The 19237-nt window shown below is 40.5% G+C and overlaps 2 protein-coding genes across 2 annotated transcripts; one reads left to right on the top strand and one right to left on the bottom strand.

The window, feature by feature from the left end:
- Nucleotides 1-253: 253 nt before the first annotated feature.
- On the top strand, nucleotides 254-13230 carry afdnb (afadin, adherens junction formation factor b; the record flags this gene model as incomplete). The annotated part of the gene is made up of 23 exons (XM_079527450.1): nucleotides 254-364; nucleotides 772-964; nucleotides 1749-1855; nucleotides 1999-2126; nucleotides 2251-2330; nucleotides 2517-2576; nucleotides 2705-2910; nucleotides 3275-3420; nucleotides 4019-4113; nucleotides 4375-4646; nucleotides 5046-5189; nucleotides 6967-7165; nucleotides 7741-7832; nucleotides 8179-8265; nucleotides 8516-8581; nucleotides 8759-8832; nucleotides 9136-9242; nucleotides 9339-9506; nucleotides 10397-10488; nucleotides 11438-11590; nucleotides 11765-12712; nucleotides 12946-13048; nucleotides 13178-13230. The coding sequence occupies exons 1-23, from the start codon at nucleotides 269-271 to the stop codon at nucleotides 13228-13230; spliced, it is 3669 nt and encodes a 1222-aa protein (XP_079383576.1). The 5' UTR covers nucleotides 254-268.
- Nucleotides 13231-13988: 758 nt separating this feature from the next.
- dusp23b (dual specificity phosphatase 23b) lies at nucleotides 13989-17583 on the bottom strand. The gene is made up of 3 exons (XM_079528585.1): nucleotides 17531-17583; nucleotides 14984-15275; nucleotides 13989-14481 (listed from the first exon to the last, which is right to left on the bottom strand). Exons 2-3 carry the CDS (start codon nucleotides 15257-15259, stop codon nucleotides 14296-14298), a joined length of 462 nt encoding a protein of 153 aa, XP_079384711.1. The 5' UTR covers nucleotides 15260-15275; nucleotides 17531-17583; the 3' UTR covers nucleotides 13989-14295.
- Between the last annotated feature and the right edge of the window lie 1654 nt (nucleotides 17584-19237).

The following is a 19237-nucleotide window of genomic DNA, read 5'->3' as shown; positions in this document are numbered from 1 at the left end:
TGCTTGGCTGCAACTGATACTTGATTAGGACTCAATTTGACTCGCAACACAGTGATCCACTGACCTGTTATTAATCGAGGGCAGAGGCGGGGGTTATTATGGATGAAAATTCCTCAGGGGGTTGTGGTGGGTTGTGGGGCTGTACCCCCCAAAAGTGAACTGATGTACTGCTGGATGGTCAGTTTTTTACCCCTGTGGAATTCTACAGTATACAGTAACATTTTTCAATTACTTGTAGTTTAAATAGGTATTCTGGTGCTTTGTGAAAATGCCTGAAGAGGGAGAACGACAGAGATTAGCTAATGTCATCAGACAGTGGAACAACAACAGGCTGGACTTGTTTGAAATAAGTCAGCCTGATAAGGTGAGTTTGCCTTCTCCGACAGCTATGTTGATGTTAACATCAAATGTAACTTTTTCTTTGCTTTTAATTCTGCAATCTGCATACATGCAAAATTTGAAAACTTAAAATGACATTGAATGAATGTTTAAAGTGACAGAATATCAAACAACATACTGTTCATAAATGTTTGCTCAGGGCAGGGGGGACAACGTCGGACTTGGACTCTGCTCTAAATGTTAAGTGTCTTGAGACAACTTGTTGTGATTCGGCAGTATAATAAAATTCAATTGAATAAAAGTTGACACTGAGTGAAGATAAAACATGCAATAATTAAATAATGTTTCCCGTCTGCTCTAATCTGAAAATCTACAGAAACTTTTCAGCTATTACAGACTATCTCTGCTTGGTTTCTTTCTTTTCACTTACAGAATCTAGAGTTCCATGGTGTGATACGCTTCTACTTTGAGGACCATATTGCTGGCAATGTTGCCACCAAGTGCCTACGTATTGGTAGCAGTTCCTCTACTCTGGATGTAATTCAAACTCTCTCTGAGAAATTCAGGCCTGATATGAAAATGCTGACCACCTGCTATTCACTGTATGAAGTCCATACCACTGAGGGTAAGAACCAGTTACTCTGACTGAAATTACACCAGGGTGCTTCAACTTTGCGGCATGTCTATAGGGCAGTGGTTCCCAAACAGTGTGCAGGCACACTGTTATTATAAAAATAAATCACGTTATGAATATTTTTATTTATTTACTACAATATATCAGTACTTTGTGCACACTTATGTCAATACAGAGGCAAATTCTATACCCTCAAAATATATTTGAACCACTTTCAACCTGGTGTTCCTATTTTGGGCATATTATTATAGGCAATTCCCCCCACCCCTTTTAAATATGAAATCTACAAGCTAACAATGTGTCGATTTGTGATGAATTGTGAGTTTGTAGGTTGCCTATTTTACAAGTGGCCAAGCTTTTATTTTATTATCCTCATTGCTTGCTGCCTGATTGTACATTGTGATGTTGTACAATAGAATAGAATAGCACATTATTGTCCACTGGCCATGGCTAGAAAAAAAATCTATATAATAGATCACATATAATTAGATCACATACGATCATATAAAAACAATTATACATTTACAGATGGATATGTTTTATTGCCCTGCACTGTTAATTCTATATCTTGTTGCTAAGCCTGTCTTCCTATGTTTTATGTTAACAATTAACATTCTCAACATGTCATGTTGACCCCTGACATGGGTCATGTCTCACATCAGCCACATGTCCTGGGCCATGCCGCTGTTCTTTGAAGTTTGCAATTTGAAAAAAAAAGAAAAAAAAATCTTAAATGATTCAGTCATCTTATACATGACTCACCTCCCCTTTTCAGAACGTAAACTGGAACTCAATGAGAAACCTTTAGTGGTACAGTTAAACTGGAACTCAGACAACAGAGAGGGACGTTTTGTGCTGAGGAGTGATAAGGATATTTTGCAGGTACGGTACTCATAAACTCATTGTGCATCTCATAATTAATTAAGTAATTAGGAGTGTAATTACACACAAATTACTGTAGTCCTCAATTGCCCTCTCTGCATTCCTCTTTCTACTGTGTGTTCGTGCCTTGTTGAAAAATAAAGGAAAACCATGAGAAGATAGAAAAGGGAGGCATGATCCAGAACTTCAAGAGGACACTGTCGAGAAAGGAAAAGAAAAAGGAGAAGAATAAAGCTAAGCCTTGTGACAAGGCAGTAGGAGATGTAAATGGGTAAAAAAAGAACAGCTTCACATTCCCCACGTGAATCCCCTGGCCACCATTCTGGCCTCAAGCCATAGAACCAATGAACTAACAGGCAGAATAATAACTGTTCCCCTTTTCAACAAATATTCAGGTCAAACTGCATTCGTGCCTCCAACTCTGCGACAAGAATGAGTGGAAACCAAAATGAAGAACAAAGGCAGTCGGATCCAGGTGAATACCCCACAAATTCAGACATCAGAACATGAATATTACAGACAATAATGCTGTTTAAGTGCTCATGTTTCATGTTCATGTTTAGTGTTCATGTAACAAACCACAATCATATTTGATAATATTAGGTCAAGCAACAAATCTCACACTTAAGTGACCAAATCTCTGCTCAAATGGTTTGCACAGGAAGGCCCACTTATTCTGAACAACTTGGACTCCCAGTTGCAATTAAATTCAGGGATGATTGTAAGTAAACGAAATTTCAATTATGTTGATGATTCACTTGACAAATAACTATTTTGACACTGTGAGCTCACCACCCTTCTTTTTCAAATCTTCTCCTGCCACCTACTGGCGACTTTTTGCATTTTCAGCTGAGGAGGGCTTCTTGTCTGCAGTCATAAATTACACCAACAGCTCAACTGTCCACTTTAAGTTGTCACCTGCCTATGTCCTCTACGCTGCGGGGCGCTTTGCTCTCCAGCACCATCACAGTCAAGGCTCCCACCCATCAGGGCAGACACACAGAGTGACCTCAATCACTAACAAGATGGTGGACATGACTGAAAAGGTCATCCAGGCAAGTCAACCAATTACCAATCGCCTGGATTTGTTTCAACGTTATGGATATAATCGTTGATTTAATTTAACACAAAACCTGTGTATGTGAAGTAAAGAATTTTGTACAAAAAACAAACAAAAAGATATACACCAATTAAATACAGTGGCAGCTATGCACCTTTAAGGTAAGAAGACAACAGATATAGAAAAAAGAGAGGGGGTCAGTAAGTTCAAATCATTCTTCGAGTGAGTTCAAGGATAGCACTGCGACAAACTGAAGCTACATTTCTTTTTATTATTATTATTTTTACGGCAAGAGACATTTTTTCCAGCCACAACATATTTGGGAAATGAAAACATGCTATGCTGTGTCTCTCCTTCAGAAGCAGCAGATGATTGCTGGTGCTCTCGCCTTCTGGATGGCCAACTCCTCTGAGCTCCTGAATTTCTTCAGACAGGACAAAGATCTCAGTCCTCTCACACAGCAAGCCCAGGTGGACCTGTCCCACTTGGTGCATAAAGCTTACAAGTAAGATAATCCACAATGTTTGGTTAATTAAATCAACCTGGCATCCCTATTTATGTTATCGGCAAACTTTTTCAAGAATGTTGTTGTCTTAACCATTATGCCAGCGACGTGCATGTGAATAGTTAATCTTGACCTTAAATGTGGTGCTTGTTGAGTTCAGTTGGAAAGGAAGCAGTTTGATTCCCCATTAGTCTAGTTGTCAGCCCATAGAGCCCCATTGTGAACCCGGACATGTTGAGTACACCAAAGTTTTATGTTAAAAATGTTGAGTATGGGTCCCCAGCATGTAGAAACTGCCGGATGCTAACTTGCATATGTTGAGCAATTTTCATAATTGGCATAATATGTGACCAACATATTGAACCCGGAACATGTCCGGGTTCACATTCTGGCTACTAGACTGCATGGGGCCGCCCATAATTTAAAAAAAGAAGTAAAGTATGCACTCATTGAATTGATAAATAATCTGAATAATAATAGCAATAAAGCTGACATCTGACATCTTAGTGAAATTAATAAATAAAATACTTCAATAACCAATAATACAATTAGTAAAGTATGTAAGTATTTATTATTCATGTACCGTTTATTACCTAAGGTGCCTGATACGGTGTCTACAGAATGAGCTTAGAAGACACCTGCCAACTTTCTTGATTGATCCTGAACAACAAGGTCCATTGCCTGCTGGGATAGGTAAGCCTGCACTTCAATTATGTAGAGCCCCCGAAGTACAGTGTGATACTACCCTTTAACATTTAATCTATGTAATACCCATTGTAAAGTCCCATTACAATAAAGATCACAAAATCCTTTCCTCCTATTATGACTGCTATTATGACTACATTCTTATGTGTACCTCACAAGAGCCTCAGTATGTCCTGCACAAACTAATTTCTGTTCTTGTACAGCTACTGGCCTGGCTAAAGGGTTACCATTCCTTCTATCCCCTGACAGAGATGGTCCTGAACACCTTAATGAACGCCATGTCTCTGTTGCGGAGGTGTCAGGTCAACCCGGCCCTCACCATCCAGCTCTTCTCCCAGCTCTTCCACTACATTAGTGCCTGGCTCTTCAACCAGCTGATGGGTCCTGAGGCCTGCTCCCTGGGCCTGCGCTCCCATTACTGGGGAGCAACACTCCGACAGAGGCTCACTGCCATTGAGGCCTGGGCTGAGAGGCAGGGGCTGGAGCTGGCTGCTGACTGTCACCTGGGACACATCATTCAGGTGCATTGGATTGAAAGGACAAACCCCAAAACATGACATAGAATCATAAAGCATAAAGTCTAATAAAGTGCATTTTAAGATGTGCTTTCATCCTAATTCCAAAGCTGCTTCTGTGTGCCAAGAGCTCATTCTCAGGGATGCTGGAAAGGCCCTGTTTTAGCCAACGCAATTCACTGTTTTAACATGTATTCACTCTTTAAGCTTTTCACATTAGTTATTTATGTAGTAGGCCCATACTTACAGTACAATCTGCAATCCTTTGAATTGGGAAAATTATGTGTTGATGAGTTTGTAAATGCTTGTGTTTATCTGAAGTCTTGTCTCAACATCATTTTGTATCTACAAGATTTTGTCATAGCTGTGATCGATTTTAAAATAAACCTGGCTGGCTGTTTCCAGGCAACGACACTCTTGACCATGAACAAGTACTCTGTAGAAGATGTGCAGGACATCCTGAATACCTGCTTCAAGCTGAACTCTCTGCAGCTGCAAACACTTCTCTCCAGCTATCTCTACGCAGCCAATGAGCCTCACATACCTCCTGTGAGTACCACCTCTCCATTTCGTTCCTTATCACTTGTTGAATTGTTTACTACAGTGGTTCTCAAATGTTTTTAATTTGAAGGACCACCATAACCCAATCCTTGGTCCTGGGATGATCTGTCTGGCTTCTCAAATGTATTACATTATTACTACTTGGTTGATCCTGCTAGTAGCATATGCTTGTCTCAAAGATTAAGCCATGCAAGCCAGAAAAGTACAAACGGCTTGTACTTTTCAAGTCAAGGACTCCAAAATTAATACTTGGCGGAGGACCCCCAATCCCCCATCTGAAAATATTTAGTGTCAAAAATATTAAAAATCATATCATCTTACAACATCGAGGACAAAACAAACACAGACAAAACAAATAAACTCTGTTCATTGTTAATGGCATTTAATGTTTGTGTTAGTGACAAAACAAACATTAAACTCTGTCCATTGTCAATGGCGTTTTTAATGTTTGTCTAAGAAAAAACAAACGTTAAACCATAGGAGGGGCTAGCGCCCCTCAAAAATATTGCGACCATAGGTTGCATATTACTATGAAAACCTACAAAACCTGTCACACCTCCATATATAGTTGACAGTTGTCAATCCATTACGCCTTGTGACATCATGCACCTCCATATATGGTAGTCAGTCCATTACGCCTCATGACACACTCCATATATGGCCGTCTCCATATATGGCCGTCTCTATATATGAAGATCACGACACTGACCTCATCAAACCCTGGATAGCCATACATGGAGGAGACTGGATCATCACCTATATCTGCATACTGTATATGGAGCCGGCCAGCAACTCTACATCTGACCTCAAACCTCATACCCTTAGATCTCCATATATGGAACTGAGCTGTTCTGACATTCCATTGATCCTTCCCCACCCGTCCTTCCTCTTCGATGTCTCCCTTTTGACTGATACCTGTCCATTCAAACTCTAGATGGGCCCACCCCAAAGTTATTAGTGCAGCCGCGCCTGGCAGCTGGCAAAAACTAGAGTTCTCAACAGGCCTGAAAATTAAGGCCCGGTCCTACCGGGGCCCTCATCAAACCCTGTACCATGCCAAAGCGCCAGCGCTCGCCCAGCAGTCTGCCGTCACCCGGATGCGTGTGTGTACGCAGGGCGAGGTCGCTTCTCGTTATTATTTGTTGTTATCTGTTATTCTTTAATCTTATTTCACTTGTTCCTTTTAGATTTTTAAATCTGCTTATTCCACCCACTCTCATTGTAGTTTTCTCCGTAGTCGCTAGTCGGTGTGTTTTATGGCTCTTATTTGTGTATGCTATGCAAAGCTTTGTTATTTCTCTGCCTCTTGGCCAGTTCGCACTTGAAAAAGAGACCTTTGGTCTCAATGTGATTTTACTGGTTAAATAAAGGTCTCAGAGTTACAGACCTACTCTATGGATTCTTGTGTTACAGACCTAAAAATCACTGCTGACTTCATGACATGTCATTATTATGATGTGGTCTCTCCCCCCACCACCCCCCCCCCCCCCTTTTCCCCCTTTTCTCCTCACTGTATATGTTTCTTTTCCCTTTTTACCTCCATTATGATGAATTCCTGTTCTGTTCTTTGTCTATATAGAAGTGTCTATTTGTACGTCTCTAAATGTTTTGATGAATTGAACATGGTGGACCCTGTTGTAAACAAGTGTAATGCTTAATTGGGTCGTCCACTCACAGTTAACAGCCTTTGTGTTGAGTTTGTGCTTGAAATGTACTGTAATTCTGCAAACTGTTAATACAATGTTCAATCAATCAATCAATCCAGGGTTTGATTGAGAGTGTGGTGGCAGCTGCCGTGACCTCAGCAGACGAGCTGGTTCAGTGTGAACGACGTGACCTCCAGCTAGAGGAGAGTCTGGACCTTCATCTTCCCTTCCTGCTTCCTGAGGGAGGTTACTCCTGTGAATCGCTGAGAGGACTTCCACCAGGCTTCACTCAATTCTTACAGCCCATCTGCTGCACGGGTATTACACATGCTTGAGGGGTGAAACCGTTACATTTTATCGATTATAAAAAATATATTGATGATTTAATGAAATAACCTATCCGTATTTTGCCATATCATTATAGGCGAAAAGTTTCAAAGTAAAAATAAATCTAAAATAGTGAAGTTTGCTGACCTACAAACTTACAATATGTCACTCACAATACGACATATTGTGAGCCTGCCCTTCGTACCTACGTCTGGTCAGACTGAATACATGCATTTCCTTTTGGGAAATGTAGAATTGTCTAATTATTAGATATATTAGACTAGAGACACTAATTAAGTAATTAAGGGATCCAGGCCAGTCTATGACGTCAGTACTTTGTTGATGTGGATTTGTGGATTTATCAATATTTTTGGAGATTTGCTGATAGGACTGACTCATCACTCCGCACACACACATATATATATCCATTTATGGTAAATTCAGTTAGCTTGTGATATCACAGAGCCCTTATGTGCAGGCACTGCTGCAGTTCGTGTCTGTCAGTGATTCTCAACCTTTTTTATTTCAAGAACCCCAAGTTTATGCATGATTGTCTGTTGTTTCAGGTCTTTGCAGCTTGGCAGTCCAGCATAACTTCAAAGGCAGCTGGACCGTATTCTTTACTGAAACGACCTCCTCTGCAGGGACCACGTCTCTGGTAAACAGCCAACATTCTACAGTGTGTTGTAGAGTTCAATGTGTTACCATGTAGAGGTTACTTTACAATGGCTTCATTCCAGTGAATGAACCTGAAACCTTTTTTATTTACTTAACAGATCATGTTCTTATAAAACCTTAACATGCCAAGTTTCCAACACAAGATGCGAATAGACAATGGGGAGTTTTTCCATTTATTGTGTACTTAGTATATTTTTCCATTGGCTAATATCCATGTTATCAAAACTACAATGAGTCCAGTGTGTCCGGTGTGTTAGTATCCTTAATGACATAATAATTAAGATATTATTTCCATTCAATTAATATATCCCATTTGTTTCCTTTAGGCTGCAGCCCTAGAGCCTGAAGTTGTGACGTTCACACTGAGAAAACCCTTGAACAGTGGAATGGGGATGAGCATAGTGGCAGCCAAGGTGAGGACAAATTATTCTGATTTATACTTAGTTACACGCTGGTGTCCCATGGAAAAAATAGACAATCTACAAGCTTGCTGCATATTGTGAGCTTGTAGGTTGGCTATTATTATTCTCAGCATGTGACACCGGCACACAACTAAGTATAAATTTTGCATAATTGGTCAAAATAGTCTTTTTCCACTACAGCATCTGCATTCAATCAGATTTCCTCAGTTTATCTAATCTATTCCCCACTGTTCTGCCACAGGGATCAGGGCAAAGTAACCTTGGGATTTATGTCAAGTCTATTGTCAAGGGAGGACCAGCTGAAATGGTGAGCTACAACGTCACTCAAAACCTAGAGCATTTGCATAACCTTCAAGAATGCATTAACAACATTCTGGTTTTGATTCCTGCATTTGGATCAAATGTTGCAGTATCAGAGACATAGTTATAAGTTGGAAGCTATCGGAAGATATCGTTAATCTTATTTCTCATGTGTGACTTATAGGATGGTAGGTTGACTGCTGGGGATCAGCTGTTGAGTGTGGATGGTCACAGCCTTGTGGACCTCACTCAAGAAAGGTAGCTTGCTAATAGTTGCAAATAGTTCCAAAACTCATCTTGTAGTCACAAATAACATAAAACAAAAAATATAAACACTTCCATTGTCCGGGTCAAAGATGACTGGTTTACAACATTCCTGAATTATACGTTTTTATATGAATTAATGTTTTCCATCACACTCCGCCCGGCATTTGAACAATTACTCAAGCACCACTTTCACTGAATTTAGAGTGTTTTTTAACTTTGTCAACAAACACTGGAGAACACTAATTCATAATGATGTAATTACTATATTAACACTGCCTCTTGTTGATGTATTAGGGCAGCAGCTATTATAATGCAAACTGGGCCTGTGGTGACCCTGCAGATTGCAAAGCTGGGAGCATGCTACCATGGCCTGGAAGCGTTGCTAAGTGAACCATCCCCAGGTATGAATACAAACATGAACAGAGAAAGAGGTTAACAACTCCACAATGGCTATCCCATGTTCTAACGTGTTCTATTCTTCTGTGGTTTTTTTCAAGGTAAAGATAATCACAGCCATGCTAAGCCGAATGGGAAAGCACTCATTCTCTACAACGGTGTTGATGATTCAGAACGGTGGGAGAATCACCACGAGACCAGTAGAAGACAACAAGAACACATGATGCAGCGGAACAGACAGCTATATCGGTCGAACCCAAATATGACGAGTGAGTGTACTTCTACAAACGTTGGATACTTTTTGTCCCTGGGCTCATGAATGTCTTAAAGGTATATTCAGTGATTTGACTTAATTCAAATATCACTTATTTTTTTTTTTTTCTGGATAATCCTCCCTACTATAGAGTGTGCTGACTATATAAGGAGTTCCTCCCTGTCCCCAGTGAGCCCCTGGGGTCAAAAAACCCTAGTTTCAGTTTTTGTGGCGGGTGGCAAAACCTTCATCCAATCAGGATGAGAGGGGCCTTCCTCCAATCATGATCGAGTGGGGGCGGGCCTTGGTGCACATGCTGTTGGCCTGTTGCACTTCCCCCCACTGTAGAGCGTGCATGTGCACATTTTGTTACCGGGGCGGACTGGGTGGTTTTCCAAATCACCCAAATCACTGAATGCTCCTTTAACTAGGCCTATTCAGGACCGATGCAAGTCGGGAACAATACAAGTTGTGAATGCATACCCCACCCGGTTTTGTACTACACGTTGTACCCATGTCTTTCTATATAATTATTTTGCCCAAATATCTCTGTGTCTGCCTGCTGGTGTCCCTTTTATGCTCATATATGGAGATCCCTGATGTCATCCGTATATATCGGTCCGATCAGCTGTTCTGGACAACCGGATCGCCCTATATGCTTATTGGCATATTGGTCGGACCGGCGAATGATGCAAATCAGGAACAATGCAAGTTGGGAATGCATTCTCCACCGGTTATGCAATACCCGTTGTACTCTCTGTCTGTATGTCTGTCTGTGTCCCTTTTATTCCAATATATGGAGAACTCTGTATCTGTCTGCCTGTGTCCCATTTGTCATCAGTTTACTGAGTTTACCTTGCATATGAGAACAAGTCCAGTGTGTTGTTTCATTTTTCATTTCAATAGACTTTGTCCCTGAGGACAGAGAAGAACCATGTGACCCCATTGTGAGAGTGAGCCAAATTTCTGCCACCTCCACCATCAATCTCTGCACTGATGTAAGATATTTTATTGTGTTTTGGCACCAGATTTATGGCCATGATGCAGGCCACAACCATCTTGCCATTAAGTTAATGGCAGGGTGGCAACTAGCCGCAATTTTCCATTGACAGCCCATACATCCAAACAGAAAAGTCCTATCTGATTGTATTAAACAACGTCAGACTCACCAACATTGCAGCTGTACAAAAAGCTTAAATTATCCTCTTTCTATCGGCAAAGTGTTTGTTTCATAAAACTTCACTGTAGACATGTCAAGAAATTCCTTGCAGATGATTATTTTATTATTGAAGTGTTGGAGTTTGGAAGTGCTCGTTGGATATCACTCAAGGGCCGGCGTACCACCTGTTTTGAATTTGCACATACAGCTGTTGCTTTTCTGAAAGTGAGCGCTTCCAAACTCTGATACTTATAATTATCCAAAAATAATCACCTGCAAGGAATTTCTTGATAGAAAGTAGCTCATAACATGTCTACGGTGGACACTTTGCAGATAGATGTTGGTGAGTTTGATGTCGTTTAATACGATCAGATAGGACTTTTCTGTTTGGATGTACTGTATGGGCTGTCAATGGCAAATTGTGGCTAGTTGCCACCCTGCCATTAACTTCATGACAAGATGAATTGAAAATGGTGGGCCCTATTGTAAACAAGTGTAATGCTTTATGGTGTCGTCCACTCACTGTTAACAGTTTGTGTGGTACGCCGGCCCTTGAGGGATTGAGTTGTACTTGAAATGTACTGTAATAATAAATCAATCAATCAATCAAAGATGGCGGTCTGCATAAGGTCTATTTAACACTCAGAGTTACAGTAAATTAACACTTTTTAGTGCATATAGGATTATTTGTTGTATGTTTCTTTGACATGAATGATATCTTGCCAAGCGTAATTTTAACACCTTGAAGAACTTGCCACAAAATGTGCACAACTTTCTCTTCTATTCAGACTTATCAAAGGGAATACCTGACACTGCCAGCCTGTAGGACAAGACAAGAAATCCAGGACAAGAAATCACCAGAATACAAACAACCGCTGCCTATGTTTAAAGTGTCTTTAACACCATTAAATGGACACAGCACCATCAAGAAGACACACATGGTATGACATCTTCAATGAAAACAAAACATTGTCAAATCTATTTTCCTTAATGTCATTGCTTTAATGCCATTGATTTATCATATTTAGTTTTGACTGTATTAACTAAAACATTATTATTATTATCATTATTATTATTATTATTATTATTAACAAGCTCATATTTTTCTATTTTAGCGCCAGGCCCTGTCACAGGAAAATCTGTGCATGGACAGTGGAGGCCCTCTGGTGGACAAGCGACATCATCAGGACGAGAGGACAAAGTCCATGACAAGCCACTACTCTTTTCCTCTTCGCTCCACTGTCTCTAGCGATGACATCCTTTCTGATTACAACTCTCCCTCAAAACACCAGCAACAGCGGGGTGAACGCAAAACTGGTGGTTTGTGGAGAACACCTCTCTCACAGAGCCTGTCACCAGCACCTTCAATACAACCAATACGGATAGACATCCCTGTCACAAGGCCAGTTGATGGCCAGTTAAACCCTTCTCTTGTCACCTTCAAGCAGAATTCATCTTCGCTGGCTGTGAAACTGACCCAAAGTGTTGAAGAGAACAAGCAAAGCCATCAATACAGCAAAAAACATAGTTCTCAGTTCCAAGTTAATCATGTTTCCTATGCATGTCCTACTTCAGTAACTACAAAGTTGCCTCAGCCACCCCTTCCATCACAGCACCAACAACCCATCCCACATAAAGAACAAGTGCAAAAACCCCAGATGACCATCACGCCGACAAAGCACGTTTCTTTCCAGAAGCTCCCTACTCAACATAATTTAGGCATTCCTTCAAAACCAAAAGAACCCCAGTATTTCACCATGAGTGAGGAGTTCTCTAACAGCAACAGCCTGTCACCAGACCCCTGGCAGAGGGATGCACAGGAGAAAAAGGAGAAACAGCGGCAGCTTCAGGCGATGGACCTGCTGGAACAGGAAGTTAAAGACCTTCAGGCTAAAGCTAGTCGTACACCAGAGGAGAGCGACAGACTCCGGAAGCTTAGCCTGGAGTGGCAATTCCAGAAGAGACTGCAGGAATTCCAGCAGAGTAGAGACGATGATGATGATGAGGAGAATGACGACATGGAAGTGATGATGACAATACAGCAGTTGGAGTGGCGGGCTGAGGTAAATTACAGTCAAAGCAACTTTATTTTATATAGTATTAATACATAGTATAATTTGAATACATTATATATCAATAACATAACAAACAATAACAAAGTGATGTCAAGGAATCATATACAATATAGTGTGTACAGTATTTTGTATATTCATTCACGGTACGCAGTGTGCACACACACACACACACACACACACCTTTTGGGGGACATTTGATAATTCCTTTTTCCCACCCACAGAGCAAGGGGCACTGCAGGCAACAAAACAATGAAATCAACAAGTTGAAGAAGCAGGCAAGAGCTAACCTTTCCCAGGAGGGCAATAATGCAAAGATAACTTCAGGTATCATGATATCTTGAAAACACTTCAATTTTTCCAAAATACACAACTGATGTATTAAATGAATAACAGATTGAATTTAGTTTGATGTATCAAAATGTTGTCTTTTGACATTATTGATCATATTTACAGAGCAAAGTTCAAGCCGACGTGGAGACTTTAATAACATGATATCAAAGGAGTGAGTTGAATGCATTTTGCTTGTATTTGTGTGAATTTGAGATTCAAACACGGAGGGAAACTGGCATATACAGCTTTTATTCACATCATCACAGACAGCAGACAGTTTACTATCACTGATTCACTGATGCATTATTTTATGCATTTTATTACATTATAGGTGTTTAAGCACATGTAAGCAAAACATGAGACATCTGTTGACCATATTCAATGAAGATTTTCAATATTATGGACTAGCATTTATGTGAAATACACAAGCATTTATGTTGATAATGATCCTTTACAAATAATGAGATTCAGGTATTTCTACAATTATCTTTTATTTTATTTTTTTCCCCTTTAAAAAAATAGAAACCAGGAAGAGAACATGAAGAGAGGACTGGCTCCTGAAAACCTTTCATTTAAGGACCGTCAACGCCTCTTTTCCTCAAGTCAACTGCCTCAGTAAATGTTAAAGCCTTGTGAAAGTGTATTATATCAAGGATTATTTATTTAAGTTGCCTTATATTATGTAGAAAGTGTGTGAACTGAGTGGTGCAACTCCCCTCTCCCCCGCCTCTCTCTCTCTCTGTAACAGTGCAACACTATCTCTCTGTTTCTGGCAAAACCGCGCCACTTTTGCCCCTACTGGTACTCAGTCACATAGCCACACACACACACACATAGCCACACACATAGTCACATACCGGTAGGTTAACATGGATATTGCTGTTCCTTGGAGTGGTTGCACCACTCAAAAAGTACTGTGTTGTTTTATTAGTATTATTGGAGATAGAATAGCAGTGTAGTTACCTCCACTAGACATATATGAGCATGTTACAAAATCAAGATCACTTGACTGTTATAACTAGTTATGATTTTTTGATAGCCTTTTCTAAGCGACTTGATTTAGCATTCTTGTTCCATTTTGTCAATGAAAAATTGTCATTGAGGCACTTAAGAATACTCTTCCTGTACAGTATTGCACATTTGAAAAATAAAAATGTTCAGGTAAGGAACTTATGTTTGAACCATCAGTATATTATAATTATCACTGACAACTATTCTTTGACTACTGTCATCATGTGTTGTTATTTAGTGCATTGATAGTATTGAACGACTGCTTTCTCTTGCTCATGTGTTTCAATTGAGCCATGACGTATTCTCCGGATCTCATTGATGGCCTCGATCCCTGAAATCTTCCTCTTCTTCACCAGGTAGCAGGCCAGCATTGTACCAGTTCTCCCATGGCCATGCATACAGTGAACCGCTACACCCTGAAGTGGAAAATATATTTATTTTTCCTATATATGCAGCACCTACTACAGAAACCAATTTTTAAACAATATATTTATTGACATTCTTTTTCAATTATATAAAACATTACAGTTATAGCTCTCTTGTTAAATAAAATGTCCAGAAAAAACAAACATAACAGATACACAAATACAATACAAATACAATGACAACAAATAAATAAAAAAACAATCATAACAAACACAACTCAACAATAAAAAACAAAAACAAATAAAACAGATATGGTCCCCATTTTCCTCCCCACATTACTGTGGATTATCTAATACCGACAGAAACCACATTTACTCTAGCGTCTATAATTAATAGTTTGCAAAAATTGCAAATCTACAAACTCACATGAGCTTGTAGATTGGCTATTTTTGCTATTTGTCATACAATGAAGTCTAGGGCTTAAGTGGTTAACATGGCTATCACTAGGGGGCACGGTAGCGCTGTCGCCTCACATCTATAAGGAAAAACTACCTCGCCTTTGGCATTAGCCTCCTCCACAATGGCTAGGAATGTATCAATTTGATTTGGTGATGGTGGAGTGAAGTCAACGATCTTGATGTGGTGCAGTTGTAGCCCTGGGCAGGTGTCATAGTTAGGTGGTTTTCTCTCACACAAGCAAACCAGCTGTTTGATGCCATTGTCCAGCAGATACTGGTACTCAGCAGTATATCTGGGAAGTGCCAACCCAGCCAACTTGCCAGGCTCAACCCAGGAAAAATTGTGTGGTGCCGTAGGTGCATCTGCCATATTGCACTAGGTCAATCTGAAGGAAGAGAGAAAGCATGTAGATCTGCTACTTTCAAAACAATCTTGAGGATAAGAAAAAGTGAAGGAGGTCCCTGGAACAAAATATTTTCTGATGGGAGTCCGCAGCCAAATACATGGGGGGGTCCTTGACATGACACAATTGGCTTAGTGAACAACATAGCTTGTGACACAACTTGTTCCTGTTCACAGATGACTGCTGGTCTCGGACAGGAACAAGCTGCAGGTTGAAAAGGCCCTCAGTTCTGAGCTCGGTAGAATCTGCACCTGGCTCACTGATAACAAACTATCTCTACACCTGGGAAAAATTGAATCCATTCTCTTTGGTTCAAATAGTAATCTCAGCAAGGCTGATGACTTCTTGATTAGAGTGGGTGACAATATTATCACACGAAAAGATGAAATTACCTACCTAGGTTCCATCCTGGAGGCTAATCTTTCCAGTGATAAAATGGCCACCAACGTAATCAAAAAAGTCAACCAAAGAACAAGATTCCTATAAAGGATCTCCTCACTAGTCAACAAAAACACCTTGAAGACCCTAACAAGGTTTCTTCGACTATGCATGCACCTCCTGGTACCCGTACAGCACCTCTAAGGCCCTTAAAACAAGGCTCCAGACATCCCAAAACAAACTGGTCAGGCTACTACTTGGCCTCACTCCCCGAACCCACCTCACCCCTCCCCACTCTTGTGGACCAGACCCATTGCAAGATGCTGTACTCTGTCGTCACGACAGAGTACAGCATCTTGCAATGGGTCTGGTCCACAAGATTCGCTACACCACCAAGATACCCATGTACCTGTCTAAATACTTCCTTAATGTCAACGAAGTCCACACCCGCAACACCAGAGGGAGTTCAACAAACCATGTGCAACCCAGATTCGGAACAAACAAGGGACTAAATTAATTTTGCCACCAAAATGTGGAACGCCCTAACAACAGTCATTAAGACATGCGAATCCCTTGACTCCTTCAAAACCGCTCTCAAAGGGCACCTACGGACAGCTGCAATTCGAAACTGGCCCCCGTAAAATCTGAATCCCCCACCCACCCCTTTTCCCCCTCACTGTATATGTTTTTTCCTATGATGATTTCCTGTTTTGACTATATAGTTGTGTATATTTGTATGTCTCTAAATGTGTTGATGAATTGAAAATGGTGGGCCCTATTTTAAACAAGTGTAATGCTTTATGGTGTCGTCCACTCACAGTTAACAGTTTTTGTATTGAGTTGTACTTGAAATATACTGTAATTCTGCAAACTGTTAATAAATCAATCAATCAATCAATCGCCTATCTTAAACTAATCATATCAGGAAGGATTGACCTGCTTGTATTCACTACTCACATGAGGAATATTTTAATATCTTGACAACCTTGTTCTTTCTTCCTATCTCTTTTCCTCCTCCCTTTTCTGGAAACTACAAATGATGGGAGTTTGTAGGAAGAAACATATTCACAGCTTGTTTGTTTATTTAAACACCTTTTTGTGACAATCAAGTTGACGTTTATAACACGGACCCTTTCCTGCAGTCCAGTTCACCTAAATTGTAAGCAATGTCTGTTGCACCTTTTTTCCAGATTAGTGGGGAGCACCTTTTTACAGCAGCAGACGCATAGAGTATATAAAAGGAGGAGCAGACGTTTTGACAGCACAGCTGAAGCTTAATTGTGGGTGTGTTTAATTAGGTCACTATTTACCAGCGTGATCACCAGCTTGTACAGTTAACGTCTTACTGGCACACATAAACACCTGCATGAAACACTCATTAACAACATTAGCTTCTTCAGCTGTGATTCACTGTAAACATCTGTGAAAAGGCGGGATAGTTTTACACAAGGAGTTGCGCATTGCCAAAATTGGATTAACCTGAGATTGATATGGAACCGTGGCCCACCACCACCACCACGGTACACGTGGTAGCAGGCTCCATGACGAAATACTTCTACATAAAAAGGTGGGCACATAGTGACATAGAATATGATGTCATGTTAGTCGAACGAATTTCAGACCGAGCAGTTCACGTTTTCATGAAGTGCGGCTACATGCTAGCTAATCTATACTAAACTACCCAGACCCTCCAGTGCTGCCCACAAGCAGCATAATAACTTGACCAGACATACCATTCATTTAACAAGTACCGACATATCATGAATGTAATGAACCAGTGCCCCGTGTGTTATGGCTGCTAGACAACGTTGGCTATCATTTTACTTAGTGTGCTGCTTGTACAGGAGCTGTTAACTTACTGATACGAGATCATACGACGTCCAGTTAGCTGCTGGCCTTGTTTGTGTGAGCTTAGCCCTGGTCCAGTGCTTACAGCGAGTCTCTGTAAGCACTGGACCAGGGCTAGTGTGGCTCTGGTGTGAGCTAGTGTGAGTTTAGCTACCAATAGAGAGTATGCGCATGCTTGAAGTGAATGGCACATCGAGTGGAAAAGCAACAGGCAAAGTGAGTTTAACATCGTTTAATGTTGTTTAATGCAATCAGATATAACTTTTCTGTGTGGATGTATGGGCTGTCAAGGCCAGAAAGTATTTTTTGCCACTCAATAACCGTTATGCAGGAACGCCTATCCTGCATAACGGTTTGACGATGATGTCATGCGCATACCCTCTATTCCCAGTACTGCAGATGCTAACGCTAGCCGTACTTTATGTGAATGTGAACAGGAATGAATGGTTAGCATGGCATGGTTATCGGAGCAGCAGTCGGAACAACGCCATAATAGTTACGGTTTTAAATGTGAAGTGGAGTAGACTGAATTTACTTGCATGTAATTTAACAGTAGTTAAATGCAGCGTATTTGTGGAATGACATAAAAAGAATGATTGCGCACTGCGTTTATAACGTCAGGATGGCCGAGCGGTCTAAGGCGCTGCGTTCAGGTCGCAGTCTCCCCTGGAGGCGTGGGTTCGAATCCCACTTCTGACAAAAACATTTTCTCTTTTTGTACCTTCAAAATATCATCAATATTATTGTTCTATCTATTCATTACTTTTTAAGTGTAATCAAAAGCCGCAGATGTAAAGTTGAATGAATCGCTTAGCATTCCCTAGCAAGTTATCTGGTGTAGAATGTAGATAGATAACTTGATAGGGAATGCGGTGGTATGTAATGTCCACAAAACAACTGCCAACCAAGTAGTTACGACAGTTATAAATAATGATTTATAATTTTTAACGATACTATTTAGTCACACGGATTTGATCATCACCCGTTAACGTGCCATGCATGTAATTACATTTCAAAAGCTGCAGGGGGCGCACCAGAATAATGGATGGGACCTGTAAATTCCACTGGAACTCTTCTATTCCATCTATTCTAAAAGAACAGATTTTACATGTTTTCATGAAAGTAATGCAGTCAGTCAGTCTTCTTTTGATCATTAGACCAATCAATTCAGTCACATTATATCAGTGTTATCTTTTGAGAAAGTACTACTGTACTGTACCGTACCTTAAAACAAGGCTCCAGACTTCCCAAAACAAACTGGTCAGGCTCCTACTTGCCCCCCCCCCCTCCCCCGAACCCACCTCACCCCTGCCCACTTTGACAGGCTTGAATGGTTTAGGGTCGACGACAGAGTACAGCATCTTGCAATGGGTCTGGTCCACAAGATTAGATACACCACCATTGGATACCCATGTACCCTCTTGTAAACAAGTGTAATGTTTTATTGGGTCGTTCACTCACAGTTAACAGTCTTTGTATTGAGTTGTGCTTGAAATGTACTGTAATTCTGCAAACTCTTAATAAATATTTCAATCAATCAATCAATCAAAAACTTATTTCGTGATAAAAAAATGTTTTTCTTTTCTTTTTTTAAGCCTCACTATGCAGCTTTTTCTTTATGAATAAAATGAACATGTGTCCAGTATGTTAATACAATATAACTTCTTCAATTGAGACATTTAGATCGTGTCAAAGGTCACGTCTCACCTATCTAGACA

Source organism: Electrona antarctica (genome assembly GCF_951216825.1).
Source record: "Electrona antarctica genome assembly, chromosome: 18".
Classification (NCBI taxonomy): Eukaryota; Metazoa; Chordata; class Actinopteri; order Myctophiformes; family Myctophidae; genus Electrona; species Electrona antarctica.
This window is presented reverse-complemented; position numbering and strand designations above follow the sequence as displayed.